This window comes from Ictalurus furcatus, chromosome 6 (genome assembly GCF_023375685.1).
Source record: "Ictalurus furcatus strain D&B chromosome 6, Billie_1.0, whole genome shotgun sequence".
NCBI classification, from domain to species: domain Eukaryota; kingdom Metazoa; phylum Chordata; class Actinopteri; order Siluriformes; family Ictaluridae; genus Ictalurus; species Ictalurus furcatus.
This window is the reverse complement of record NC_071260.1, coordinates 17,435,738-17,449,969: the sequence shown is the minus strand read 5'-3', so window position 1 is coordinate 17,449,969 and position 14,232 is coordinate 17,435,738. Positions and strand designations below refer to the sequence as shown.

The 14,232-nt window shown below is 41.0% G+C and overlaps 2 protein-coding genes across 8 annotated transcripts in view; one reads left to right on the top strand and one right to left on the bottom strand.

The window, feature by feature from the left end:
• Nucleotides 1-2,884: 2,884 nt before the first annotated feature.
• rpl8 (ribosomal protein L8) lies at nt 2,885-4,464 on the top strand. Its single transcript, XM_053626812.1, has 5 exons — nt 2,885-3,053; nt 3,130-3,271; nt 3,382-3,600; nt 3,969-4,084; nt 4,275-4,464. The coding sequence occupies exons 1-5, from the start codon at nt 2,916-2,918 to the stop codon at nt 4,431-4,433; spliced, it is 774 nt and encodes a 257-aa protein (XP_053482787.1). The 5' UTR covers nt 2,885-2,915; the 3' UTR covers nt 4,434-4,464.
• A 1,126-nt stretch (nt 4,465-5,590) lies between these two features.
• The window catches only part of usp9 (ubiquitin specific peptidase 9), a 38,090-nt gene continuing 29,448 nt past the window's right edge, over nt 5,591-14,232 (bottom strand). For 4 of the 7 annotated variants that reach the window (XM_053626785.1, XM_053626786.1, XM_053626787.1 and 1 more), the window contains 16 exons: nt 13,679-13,869; nt 13,312-13,485; nt 13,066-13,207; nt 12,758-12,961; nt 12,099-12,654; nt 11,213-11,336; nt 10,869-11,094; nt 10,621-10,750; nt 10,230-10,415; nt 9,755-9,975; nt 8,825-8,913; nt 8,583-8,739; nt 8,256-8,468; nt 7,393-7,500; nt 6,613-6,708; nt 5,591-6,519 (listed from right to left, as the gene is read on the bottom strand). In XM_053626785.1, coding sequence (XP_053482760.1) covers nt 6,382-6,519; nt 6,613-6,708; nt 7,393-7,500; nt 8,256-8,468; nt 8,583-8,739; nt 8,825-8,913; nt 9,755-9,975; nt 10,230-10,415; nt 10,621-10,750; nt 10,869-11,094; nt 11,213-11,336; nt 12,099-12,654; nt 12,758-12,961; nt 13,066-13,207; nt 13,312-13,485; nt 13,679-13,869 — 2,955 coding nt within the window. In that variant the 3' untranslated portion in view covers nt 5,591-6,381. The remainder of the gene's footprint in view (nt 6,520-6,612; nt 6,709-7,392; nt 7,501-8,255; nt 8,469-8,582; nt 8,740-8,824; nt 8,914-9,754; nt 9,976-10,229; nt 10,416-10,620; nt 10,751-10,868; nt 11,095-11,212; nt 11,337-12,098; nt 12,655-12,757; nt 12,962-13,065; nt 13,208-13,311; nt 13,486-13,678; nt 13,870-14,232) is intronic. The other 3 variants (XM_053626789.1, XM_053626791.1, XM_053626790.1) reach the window with 1 other exon arrangement.

The window sequence follows — 14,232 nt, the reverse complement described above, 5'->3', positions numbered from 1 at the left end:
GGGTCCCCAGTTTGATCCTGAGCTCAGGTTAATGTCTGCACGTTCTCTCCATGTCTGCACGAGTTTCCCAACAACATGGTAGTAGGTGGACTGGCTAAGATAAATTGAATCTAGGTGTGAATTAGTGTATGTGTGCTTGCTGCCCTTGGGACTGACATCCCATCCAGGGCTTCCTCATGCCCAGTGTTCCCAGGAAAGTCTCTGGACCCACTGTCACACAGACTTTTCTAATTCTCTGATCTTATAGTAATCATCACAGTTATGATCATCACAGGCATGGAGCTCCACACAGAGGAAGATATTAAAGCAAGCCTTGTATGAGAAATATAAGCCCCCATTTATCTTGTAATTAATAAGCGTCCACATTTTGTTGTCGGGGGGAAGGTACTGTCCTAATATGAAGATACTGTCTGTATATTCAGAAACAGTTTTGGAAGTAAATGCATCATTTTGCATTTGTCATAGCATAGACTTGAGTTGGAGCCCACTGCTAAAGGAAGTGATTTCCTCCTACACCTTTATGCCCGTCTGGACCTGAGGTTCTACCTCCTGTATGAGACAAGGAAAAAACAGTTAAACGTTGACCTTTATATAAAGCAGGGGTGTCCAATCTTATCCAGAAAGGACCGGTGTGGGTGCAGGTTTTCATTCCCACCAAGCAGAAGCCACACCTGACTTCACCTGTTTAATCAGTTGATCTTGGCTTTCAATAGACTCGGGTGTGGCTTCTGCTTAGTTGGAATGAAAACCTGTACACACACTGGCCCTTTGCGGATAAGATTGGACACCCCTGATATAGAGTAATTGCCAGATTGTCATGTGTTTATACAAGCCCTTTTAGTTTCTGTTTTATGTTCTACAGTATAACTTAAATTACTGCAAGGTTTTGTCAAATGGAAGCAGGCCCTAGAGTTAGCTTGAAGAAACAACAACAACAAAAATACTTACTTGTAATATCACCGTCTAAATTATTAAATCATGCTTTCATCTTCATTTATTTTCTGCTTTGACTAAATTAGAGTAACTTCAAAACCCAGTCTCCATATCATAGATAATCAAAAACGTCTTGACGCCACTCCAGCAAAACATAATTTTTATTCTGTTGACCCATTTGACTCATTTCCCACCATTAGCAAAATACTAGGCAATACTCCATAGATTAAATATTTCGATACAGGTCAGGGTTCTTTTAAATTACTGCCTAGTCAGTCAAGAATAATATGGGCCCAGTGTGATTAACTCTGCAAAAACCTAATCATTTACTGGCTGATCTGGAAAGGGAGAAAAAAAAATATCATTAGACATAAAAAGTGAATTTGTATCTAATGCTGGGAAAATGATCAATTAGCGTCTGTCCTTGTTAAATAAATGCATAAAATGCACACTATTGTATTTATAATGAACATCAGGACACAATTTTGCTTATCATTTTTTTTTATACTATTATGTACTGATCTAAGATCAAATCTGTCTCACAAATCTTGACGGACCTTCAAGAGGTTAAGAATATGTTAAACATATTGAGTTCCCGGAGAACTAACAATAAACATGAAGAGCACAAATCTCCATGACCTGATGGCTGCTGGTCCAGTTACACCGGTTCAATTCCAGTTCACATACTAAACAGTGTGACTAATAGTACAGGCCCAAATCGCCTGAATACTTCTGGCATACTATTAATACACCAGTGTACTGTTTTCCTCGCCGATATGTTTACACTTAGTGCTTGTCCTGACCTTAAATACGTTTGCGCTCAGTTTATATGAGTGTGCTCCACAGGGTGGGAAATAAGACCCTACAGTATGAAGTGCACTACACACTGAGGGAAAGAGAGCGGCTGGAATTCAGCAGTACTCCTTCACACCGCTAGGAGGCGCTGGTGAACTCTCGCTATTTCTCCGGAAGAAAATCGCTCTCTGCCTCTTCTACTTCCTTTTTCCCCATCAGCGGAGTTTAGGTATGAGCGCTGTCTTTGTTTCTCTCCGTTGAATCTTGGCCGAATCTCGGTTTAATTTTAACCATCCACTTTTAAATTCGTTTAATAAACATTGGCATGATGCTTATATTCCTTTTTCTACCGTTTTGTGGTTAAATAGTGCTGGATTTGTAGGTGAAATTCAGCGTAAAACGTTCATATCTTACTGCAGTCATGTTCAGGCCTTATATGTGTGCGTGTGTCACCGGCAGCCACCGGTGCTAATTTTTGTGATTGCTGTAATAAACAATACAGTGGATTTGTATAATCTTATAGCTGTTAAAACTGACGAGGTCATGTTTTAACGCCAGGAAACTCTACTGCTAACTAAGTGCCACGACCGGCTGCTACACAAGTTAGCCTAATAGCTAACTGCTAGCATGTTGGCGGTGTAACTGTTTCCCCGTCTCTGTCAGTTTCTCACAGTGATATTGAATCTGAGTTTATTTCACTGTTATTATTAAAATATGTAGTTAAAGGTAATGTAGTATTGGTTAGGTAAGTACTGGGTTTATTGACTTAACTCTCTCATGCTAATAACACTGTGAGAGTCCTGAGCATCCACAGCCATGTAAATGTACTTATCTAACCACTGAAACAGACAGGAGAATGAAAAACGGGGTGTGAGAGAGACAGAATTGAAATCAGGCCGGGTTGTGGACCAGGGGTCTGAGCTCTGACTCCTGCTGTTGTATTATGGTGTGTGTGAGCGAGAGAATCAGGTTGTTTTGTGTGTGTGAGCGAGAGAGAGAGAGAGAGAAAATCAGGTTGTTTTGTGTGTGAGAGAGAGAGAGAGAGAGAGAAAATCAGGTTGTTTTGTGTGTGAGAGAGAGAAAATCAGGTTGAGTGTGGTTGGTGTGTGTATGAGAGAGAATCAGGTTGTTGTGTGTGTATGAGCGAGAGAATCAGGTTGTTGAATGTGTTGTATGCAGGAGGCAGCATGGGCCGTGTGATCAGGGCGCAGAGAAAAGGTGCGGGCTCCGTGTTCAAAGCCCACGTCAAGCACAGGAAAGGTGCTGCTAAACTCCGACACATAGACTTTGCCGAGCGCCACGGCTACATCAAGGGAATTGTGAAGGTGAGACTTTTATTCCAACTTATTCTATTAACTGCTTTAGTGAAAACGACTCAACAAATGCTTCCGTCTCTTTCAGGACATCATCCATGACCCTGGCCGCGGAGCTCCACTCGCTAAGGTGGTCTTTCGTGACCCGTACAGGTTCAAGAAAAGGACCGAGCTGTTCATCGCAGCCGAGGGCATCCACACTGGCCAGTTCGTCTTCTGTGGCAAGAAAGGTAACGTCGTTTTTTTTCTACGTTTTGGTGTGCGCAACCTTTGCTGGATGTGGACATGGTGTGGTGTTCAGATGTTGCTTGGAATCACATTGTTCTCCTCTGATGTGTAGCCCAGCTGAACATTGGCAATGTGTTGCCTGTTGGTGTCATGCCTGAGGGTACCATCATCTGCTGTCTGGAGGAGAAGCCTGGTGACCGTGGAAAGTTGGCTCGTGCGTCTGGAAACTACGCCACTGTGATCTCCCACAACCCCGAGACCAAGAAATCCAGAGTCAAACTTCCCTCTGGAGCCAAGAAGGTCATTTCCTCCACTAACAGAGCTGTTGTTGGTACGTAGAACTCAAGTAATGGCAGCAAAACATCTGCAGTGAAACGATGTTTAACGAATACGACTCCTGTGGTTACAAATGTATTTCTATAGTGATAAATATGCAAAGAATTGTCATTAGTTCCCATGAGAGCCACCTTTCTGATTCAGAATAGTGAGAAAGACTGTAGTGATGTTATGGTTTCTTTAAAATCACCACTACAGTCTAATTTAGTGCTTTCCTACTTCTATCATTTCAGTTGGATTAGAGTTAGATATTCTTTGATATTTGAAATGGTGCATTTAAAACAAATTGAGAAATAAATTTTTAAATATTGTCTTCTGTATAAAGAGTTTATTTAAACGTGCTTTTATTTATTGTGTTGAAAGGTGTTGTTGCTGGTGGTGGTCGTATTGACAAACCCATCCTGAAGGCAGGCCGTGCCTACCACAAATATAAGGTTAAGAGGAACTGCTGGCCTCGTGTCCGTGGTGTGGCTATGAACGTGAGTGGTGGCGATTTTCTACTTTGTGTATTGTGTGATTCTTTACGTTTCATTAAATCTGTGTCGGTATTTCCGGAATAAACACTCCGACTGGAGTAGTAAAGTTGAGATGACAATTTTTCCAGTGATTTAGAAATGAATATACTGGTTTGTGTGCTTCTGCTCTGACCTGCCTGAATTGTGTGTTCAGCCTGTTGAGCATCCCTTCGGTGGTGGTAACCATCAGCACATTGGCAAACCCTCAACCATCAGGAGGGATGCGCCTGCTGGACGCAAGGTTGGTCTCATCGCTGCCCGCCGTACTGGCAGACTGCGTGGAACAAAGACGGTCCAGGAGAAAGAAAACTAAACTATGTTCATAATAAAATGTGTCCAACTAAGTAGGGTTTGTCTAGTGTCCACTTTTTAAACATCTGGATAATTGAGCATGGATAGGAATTTGGTTTTAATTTAGCTGTAGAGATGAAGAGCTGTTTAAAAGGCAAGTTACGCTAGTGTGATGGTTTGGCAATAGGACTGGTGTAAGGACAGAACATGGTAAGGGTGCATGATAATCCAGTTAATACCTACACAGGTTCAGCAGATACGTAGCCTGGGAGCTGAAAGGTTGCAGTACATATGTAGAAATTTAAACATACACTTTCAAGATTTAGTTTCTTTATTCTTGAAGGGCGCAATGTCTGTAATAGTTCTGTGCACAAAAAAAAACTCACAAAGTGAAAGTTAACATTGCGACTGTGGCTCCAGAATTCAATGTCACTATGGCCAAAACAAAAGTCAGCAAAAAAGGGCAAAGAACTCTGTACAGTCAGTATTTTTTTTTTTTTTTTTTTAAAAAGAACACAAGGAAAAAATGTTCCTCTTAAATCAAATTCTATTTTTTCCTTTTCAGAGAAATACAACAAAATAAATTCTATAAAATAAAACAGCAAAATATTTAAATATAATATGGTGGGCAGAATAGTTTCATTTGCAGGAGTATTTGGTACGTGTAGATAATCCAAAATGCTTTCATATTACCAATTAAATACAATATTTACTGGTGTTTACCCTTATTCCTAAATATTACCTTATCTAGTTTAAGTTGCCTTGTAACTAACCAGCAGTTCTCTTATAGTATAACCCTGCTTCTGTCCATTCTGCTCCACTCGAGTCCCCAGGCAGAATCTATGTTCAAGTACAATAAGCAAGTGAACAGACAGCAGCTGAAGGCTGTCAACTTTAGTGGCCAATGTTAAATTTTTTTTTTTTTTCCTTTTTCTTCCCCCCCCCCCCCCAGTTTGTCTAATACAAGGTTCAACCATGGAGAGACAAACAAGCAAACTGAGTATAGTCCACTAATGCTCCAGGCATCCTGGCATAGCAAACTGTTGCATATACATTTCTCTTTCTAAAATTCCTATAATTCAAACTAAACATTTATTCCCACCAAGAACTGAGTGCCAAATGTTAGGTCAGAGGATACATATGTGCAAGTCAGAAGCCACTTGTTTCTTACATTGATTAAAAAAAAAAAAAGATAATAATGTAGAAGTGATTTGGTTTGGGGAGAGGGAAAATAGTTGTCATCAATTAGGAACTACGGCGGTTAGGATCACAGAACTTCCCTTTGGCTACACTAGTTTGGTGTGAAGCCATGCTAAAACGTTACAGCATATCAACTAGAGCTTTCAAATGATTCAATTAATACCAAAACAGGAAAGGCAATGAAAGTTTCCAGAACAATGTTGTATCACCACTTGTGTCAAACCTAGCATCAGGATCAGCCAACCATTCCATCATGCCTACAGTACAGCCATCTCCAGCTCCAGCCATGGGATAGATTTAACCAAGAGTGGACATGGATAAAATATTGTAGAGCTGAATGACCAAAAGGGCCAAAAGGCAGACCAAACTGCACAACTGAGCACAGGTGATTAAACAGGGCTTTTTTTTCCTTTTACTTTTTTTTTTTTTTTTTCATTTTTGTAGTTTTAAAGTTTTGTAAATCCGCAAGTCTCCAACCAGCATGTGGTGCTGATGGTTTTGAACAGTCAAAACTATTAGAATATGTACACCACCGTCACATGAGACAAGTGCGTCAGACCTGGCTTGTTACCCCACCATACACCATCCACTGCAGGCAGGTTGTAATACTGCAGGGCAGACAGTGATACTCCACCCCAGGGTGAGGAGGACAGGGAGCAGAATTTTCTGGAGACACAGTTTGTGGAGTGACGCTGCATGGTGGGGCCCGGGGCCTCGCTCTTTGCTCGAACGTCTTGCGCTCGGATGGAGGGCAGGATGAAAATGTGGTGCTACTCTTTCGTCTGGGCAGGTGGCACCTCTTCTGGGGGCTCCCAGTTCTCTTGTGCTCGTGGACCTGGACGTTGAGGATTGTTCATATGCTGTGCTGCCGGGCCAGTATATGGCTGACCGTGGGGAAGGTTGTTTTGCTGAAACAGGCAAAGCCAATCTTTAGTGTCACTGAAATGTGGAACTACCTAAAAATAAAGTTTTTCCCCCTTTAAATGGGGATCATTCAATACCTGTTGATACTGTGTCCCTGGAGAGTGGGGATACAGAGACGTGTCTTCTGGTGGAGAGGAGTCCTGGTCATCAGGGGCCTCTTGCTCATCCTGGTCCTAAAAAACACCATTCACTTATTAACCTTTTAAGCTCGTATATAAATCGAACACCAATCAATCATTTACCTTCAAAACTAATCAGGGTGTGTGATCATGGTGAGCCAGCTTTATAAAAGGCTGGCCTAAGCTGTTGTGGTGAATCTACATAAAAGGGTAGATTTTTTTTACTAGCCTTAACCTACTAAAAGAAAACAGATAATCGAGACAACAAATAAAGGTATCTGGTGGCAGACAAAAAGACAACCAACTATACAACAATGACAAGTACTAGAAACTCCTCTTAGGAACATACCAACAGATACGACTGTTATAAAGATCCAAACTGAACAAGAAAACCTACACTTCTCTTGCATGCAAAATAAATAGTTTCTGCACCCAGTTATACTGTGTCCTTTAAGCCAATCATTTGGTGAATGTAGGTGTTTATTTAAAAACAAAAAAAACACTTAATACAAAAGGGTAACACTATAGCCAAGGCTTAGAGTTTTCGATGTTGTGCATGACAGTGTGGGAAGAAACAGTTTGAGCTCATAAACACATTGATATCTGGACAAAAGACAGTTAACCAACAGTGGGGATTGTTTTGTTTGTGGGACTGGGTAATGGATTTAGCTTCCCCATGCGCTGTGAACACCAATAGGTTACGATGGCACCAGTGTGGCCGGGGCATACGAATCTTACAGTGTGTTGCTGCTGGCCTGTCACTTCCCCTGGCAAAAGCTGCTGTGGCGAGGACAGCTTCCGGCCTGCGTCCTCTTCAGACACCACCTCGTGCTTCGTTAAGTGACACTAGTTTGAAACGGCAGTTAATAGTGTATTCGGTATACTACACAAGTGTCAAGCGATACTTTAACATTAAAAAAATGGCCATTATGTTAAGCTAAACCAAACCGGCCACGGTTATTCTACTAAGAAAATAAATAAATAAAAATGTAAAAAAGAATTAAGCCATTATAAAAACAGAAAATGAATTTAAAAAAAAGAATAATAAAGGCTTATCCATTTTTAAAAATAAAACGCTGACAAAACATTTACAAAAAAAAGCTAAATTAAATTTTTCGAAAACTCAAAGCCCTATCTATAGTTCAATATAGCACTGGCATATTGTGCTCACTAAACCATGCTAAAAAGCACAACCAAAGACAAACAGAATTTGATAAAGAAACCCTGTTAAAATCCCAGTTAGCATCCAGAAACCATTTCGCCTCAAATTCATACATTCTTTTCTCTTATATAATCTGGTGTCCAAATATTTTAACAGATTTAAGATGGTTAATGAATAAAGTATGCTGAATTAGAATCACTTAATATGTCTATAGTAACAAAGGGGAAAGTAACAAACAAGTTTACAATTATTTGCAAATGTAAAAAATAATAATAATAAAAATACTGCAAATGGAAGCCATGTTAAAAAAAATTATGACGTGCCTCTAGCAAGCAATTTTATCTCCTAATACAACGTTACAATATTAGTATTTGAAGTACATGTTTTATGCAGTTTTAAGGATTTGCTTGTGCAGTGTGCATTTTTTTTCCCCCCATACCTCCTCTGGGCACAGCTCACAGGCCTTGGCTAAAGTCATGCGGGCACTGTGGGAACGCTCCAGGAAGTAGCCATTGGAGGTCTCGTTGCTCTGAACAGGAGGTGACCAGTTGTTATATGTGTACTGAGCATTGCCAGTATATGGCCTGCGCTCTAGCTCATCACCAAGCCACTCTACAGCCCATGTCCACTTTCTCTTCAGGTCTCCATTACTCTGAAAACACAACAGAGGAAGGATATGTTAATGAGTATGGAATTATTAATACCTTTATTAAAAAGAGCGATTCTAAATAAACCTGCACATGTATCTTCAAGTTGTCTGGGGTACCTGGAGAATCTGATAGGCAACTGAGCAATTGCTGAATAGAGCCACCATGCACTTGATGCACTGGTAAGCTCTCTTCTGGTAGTGATTTTTAGAGCGCTGGATGGTGTCAAACAGGCCATCACGGTCATCTGGGATCCCCTTGAGCACATTGTGGATCCTGGTGGATGACAAAGGAAGAATGATTAACAATGTAATCCAAGTAGTGCTGGTTTGAAATTTGCTAGCAGGGCAAACAGGCTGACCTGTGAGTTTGCCAAGAGTCTTCAACAAGCAAGATCTGTAGCAGCAAGTCCAGGTAAGGCCTTAGCTCATACGTGTAGGAGTAAGCAACCTATTAATAAAGGGTGGGGGCAGGGGGGAGGGTTAAATATCAACAGTTAAAATGTACATTATGGCTCAACAAAAAAGCAGTCTACTAAGCCTAGTGTGAAGTACTAAGTACAGAATTAAACACTATGGGACATGCTGTTAAAGGAAAATACATAATCAGGATACAAAAAAAAAAACTGGATACTGTAATCCATTACATCAAAAAAATCAGATTACAGGTAGATTTCATTAAAAAAATAATAAAAAAAAGTTACCCATATCAGGGACAATGATTTATTTTTTTATTTTATTAAAACAAATCCATAGATTGAACATGTTTTTAAGCTCTAAATAAAAGTATTTTAGATCATATTGCTTTTCTCTTGACTTTATTTACATGTGACCTTGAAGTAATCCAAAAATAATCGTATTACATTACTTTCATATTGTGATACTTGGATTACATTATTGACTAAATTTGTTTATGAAGTAATTTGCAACTGTAATGGAATACATTTTAAAGTAACCCTCCCAACTGTGATAATCCAGGACACTTGTTCTTTTTATTCCTTTATAGTTACGTTTAATGTGGAAAGTTCATGAAATAGTGTCCTGTTATCGCGTACATTATAACAGCTATAAAGTCATTTCCTCAACAGACTCTATTTTTCACTCGAAGTTAATAAGACTTTACCTCTATCTGTTACAAAGCACCGACACTAGACTTCTTACTACTGTCCATGCCATACTCAAAGAAAAATACCCTCTAATCAATCAGAATCAAGCATTCAACACTGTTGTATATAACGTAGCATTAATAAATCAATGTCCAAAACTATGTTCTTTGGTTCTATGTTCTTTACCTGCCACAGCAGTTCACTGAGCACAGTAGAGGAGAACTGCGGGTTCTCCCAGCAGCAGAAGCGCAACAGTTTGATGGTCTCCTCGGAGTTACTGCAATCCTCAATGATCTTCTTCACATAACTGGTACGCACAAACAGGATCTCAGCCACCAGCTGATGCAGAGGCATGATGGGCTGAGTCAAGCTGGGATCACCATACGGGTTTGAGAGAGGAGGATTACCTATAGAAGATGGACATCACAAAAATGAGGGCTTTTGAACAGAAGAGTTTGTTCTGCCATAGTATGGTAATGATAACAGCTACTGTACATGTGCCCTCAGCTCCAGGCAAAGCCAACGAGGCTCAAACACCTGGAGATGGCTGCGTTGTCAGTTATACGACACTGAGCAAGGATGTGAATCATCATCAGGCAACAGCTACAGGAACAGAATACAAAATACTTGTGGAAAGGAAGAAACTTGGTATGAAACTCACCATTGATTGAGGACTGCATACGGGATGTTACATCGCAGCAACGCACCAGCTGCGACACCACTGTGTACAGCTTCCCCAGCTCAGCATACTGGTACTTAATGGGTGGGCCTGGGCCCTCATCCAGTGCCACCAACATGAAGGTGGCTGGCACACCAAGCTTCAACAGCTGGGTCTTCTCCGCCAAACCTAAACCAAAAGATCGGACGTTAAAAAAAAAAAAAAAAGGGTACTGACCTATACCCAAAAACATGAGTGTTCTCAGTTCTATACAACCCTTTTCAACGAGATCAGCCCCCTTACCTTTGGTATTCAGTCTGGCTAGCAAAGGGTACCCTTATAGGATTTTTTTGTTTTCGTGTAAATCTTTTCAGAACAAGTCTTAATTCCTTACCTAGGTTGGCGTACATGACAAAGAGGTTGAAGTACTGCTGCAGGTGACGGCCATGCTCCGACACTTCTCTCCGTAACAGATTGAGCACAGCACGTAACAAGTGGTCACTTAGGCTCAGATTATCACAGCCCTAGCACAAAGTTCAGAAACATGTTGAAGAAAAAAAAAACAAAAAAACATCCAAATACATTACTATCTCTCTATTTAACATTGCACTGTTCAGTTCATTATGGATTTGATGAGCTTACCTGACTGGATGGTCCTGGTGAGGCAACAGGTGATGGGTAGGGTCCATCTTGCAGAGAAAAATGTGCAATAAATACAATGAGCTTGGAGAAGGCCCCCCGCACCTCAGCACTAGGGCTCTCGAGCAGGTACTCCGAGAAGCGATTCGGGTAGGAAAATAGGGCGCTGTGTGCAAACCAGCAGCGTACATTCTTGCTGTGTCGAAGGAGTATGCACAGGGCATCATACCTAGAAAAAAAAAAAAAAAAATGAAATGTGTGCAATTAATTTTAAAGTAGCCTTATTTTTTTGGAGCCACTGCAATAATCCAAGTCCTTTTTTTCCATATTCAAGAACGCTTACATACCAGTCACTGGCTGGGCCACGGACAGCTTTCTTGGTATGAAATCCTGTGCTGAAGAGGAATCGAGCAGCGAGTTGAATGCTAATCTTAGCCATTTCTTCTGCTTCAGGCAAAAGATGTTCTTGTCCTAATTAAATGAAAATAAAACAAAAGTCAATTCCCAACATGCAAATCACTAATGCAAAAGAAGGACTTAAAACACTGAGCATTTTAATACTGTTAATAATTAATTAACTCCAAACTTGTTCTTGCTAACACAGGGGAAATTTATATTCAAGACATGAACTTAATGCAGAAAGCTTCATTTTGAATGATGGATGATGTCATCAGCCTTGGACAGTTGTCAGTCTAACCGATTTTGAAAATTTACGTTTAAAAAAAAAAAAGAAAAAAAGAAAAAACGTGAACCCATGGCTATGCTTTATGGGGGTGAATATATATGTAAATGAACATGAATACATTGTTCACATCAAACAAATACAAATATAGACCCGAACTGTAGGTGGAGATTTTTACTTTATCAGCTTTAGTCCAAGTGTGTGCATTGGGATCCCGGAGGACAAAAAGGAAGTCATATGCGCACCAAAGTTTTACTAGTATGTGCCATTTAACGAACAGCTCTCGTGGAGGCTTGTGGGGAGGGTTGCCAGGGTTCAGCAGAGTTCATCTGACAACCCTGGCCACAGAATAAAGATCACATTCATTAACGTTAAACAAATTGGAGATGCACTATTCATCACATCATTCATGAGTGGTTTGCTGTAGTAGCCATAATAGAACCACATTTCTGTCCAAACAAGAGGGATGCTTTTATTTATACAGCCACTGCCCCATACAGTCCAGGTTTTATAAACTGTGAATGTAAAAATGAACTGTTATGTAAGGTTACCTGGTGGAGGGTTCAGATAGACGCTATTACAGGTTAGGAGCTTCTTGATGAACTGAAAGTACTCCAGGCTGTACTGCATGCGGCTGTGCATGAACTGCACGTTCTGCTTGCGTACGCTGCACTCGATGGCTGGTGGCATCTTGATCTGGTGTGGCTTGCTGCTTACTGTCAGCTCGGAGATGTATTTCACCAGCTCACTATCCTTGTCCAGTGAGTCCATGCGCTCGTAGAAGAGGATGTAGGCATTCCACCAGCGCTTCTGCCTCCGGTAGGACATGCGCTTCATCATGTGGTCAAACACTTCGCCCATGTACTCTCCCCCAAAGCACTGGTTCTTCATCTCCTCGTCATCATCCATCTTACACTCTGTGACATCGCCATCATCAAACTTGTACCAGCGATTAGTTTCACCCTCGCTGCCACTGCCATTCCTCTGGATGATGTAAGAGTAGTAGTGACCACCGCTGGCCTGGCCTGAGTGCACTAGCACTCCCACAAGCCTATAGCGCGAGCTGCATGGTGCCTCTGGCTCGGAGGGTTCGTTCTGCTGGATGACCTGTATTTTACAAAATCAAGGGACAAATGGATCAGGTTATAGGATAAAACAAAAGGCATTCATTAAACCCTGTGGATCATGATAGTTTTCATTCACATGGTACCTGATTCTCAGGGTGGACATCAGAGCCTTCCAGCTTGGCTACTCCTGCTACTGTATAGGGCTCCATGTCCAGCTCACGGGGGAACTCAAAGTAATCATTAAATTTAATAGCACACTCCCGTTCCCAGTCATAATCAAATCGCTTCAACTGGATGGCCAGTACTGGAGGCAGCTTCTTAATAAGCAAGCGCTTCACTGTGTCCACCTGTAAATTTGCACACAAAAAAAAACAGGGTTAATTAAATGGTTTCACAATTCAACAAACTCTCAGATCTTTTTTTTTTTTTTTTTTTAAAAAGCACTGCTTACTTTCTTGTTGCATTTTTCACAATGGTAGGCATTAGCACCCTCAAGCAAGTCACCCTTCACATACTGCTCCATGGAATCAAGCAGATTCTGATGATTTCTGATATCTACATTCAGTGTTGTAAAGGATTCCTCGCATTCATACCTAGAAAAAAAAAAGACACGTTATTAAAAAAAAAAAAAAGTTTTTTTTTGTAAAATAAGAACATTCATGTTCAACCAACCACGTTTTGTTTGAGCGAGACACACCTATGAGGGCACCCCTGACAGATCTTCTGATCAGCAAAGGAACCGCCGAGAACTTTACTCAGCATGGCAGGATGGCCCAGTGCTTTTAAAGCCTCGTCTAAACTATCTACAAGCGAGTTGAAGAACTCCAGGGCATCATGTTGTTCTCTAAGATTCACCGGCTCACCCCACAACCTGCATGGAGAGAAAGAGCCGCATAGCCAGATTAGATCACCAAGCTTCACACCTATCGGCTTTCTACACACACATACACCACAGAAACATGCAGTCATCAGAAGTGGCTAGGTGTTGTGAATCATCATGCAGAGTCTTGTCCTCAACATGAAAGAAAACTTTTACACATAAATTGAAGGATAAGAACATTTACCTAAACTGTTTCCAAAAGCCCCTGGGAACGTAGTACTGCAGTCGGGAAGAAGCAAGATGTCCAAAGATCACCTGCAGGTGGCGAAGAACCCCAATGTTGTACTCTTTCCTGTCCTCTGATTTATTGAGTGCTGGCTTGTCATCAAATTGGTGGTGATAACTGAAGACCTCATCACGTGGATCGACATTGCTCTGCAAAAAACATCAACAGTTACTGACACAGACCATAAACAATCAGGGTTATTTTCAGCTAACATTTGATAGAAGAAAGCTAGCTTTTTTCGAGAGTGGCAACCTCTATGCAAACCCCTTTATACATGAGCCAATCTATGAATGAGGTCACATGAGCAGGGTTTAAGAGAGGCTTCAAATAAAAAACAAAATACAATTCAAGCCTAGCTTTCCACTTCAATATCACACTGAATAAATGTGCACATTTGCCCTCGGCTCTAGGCAACGCCAACATGGCACGCTCACATCCAGAAATGGCCAATTTGTCAGTTACATGACACTGAGAAAGGATAAGCATCATCATTGGGCAATGATTTCCCTGTA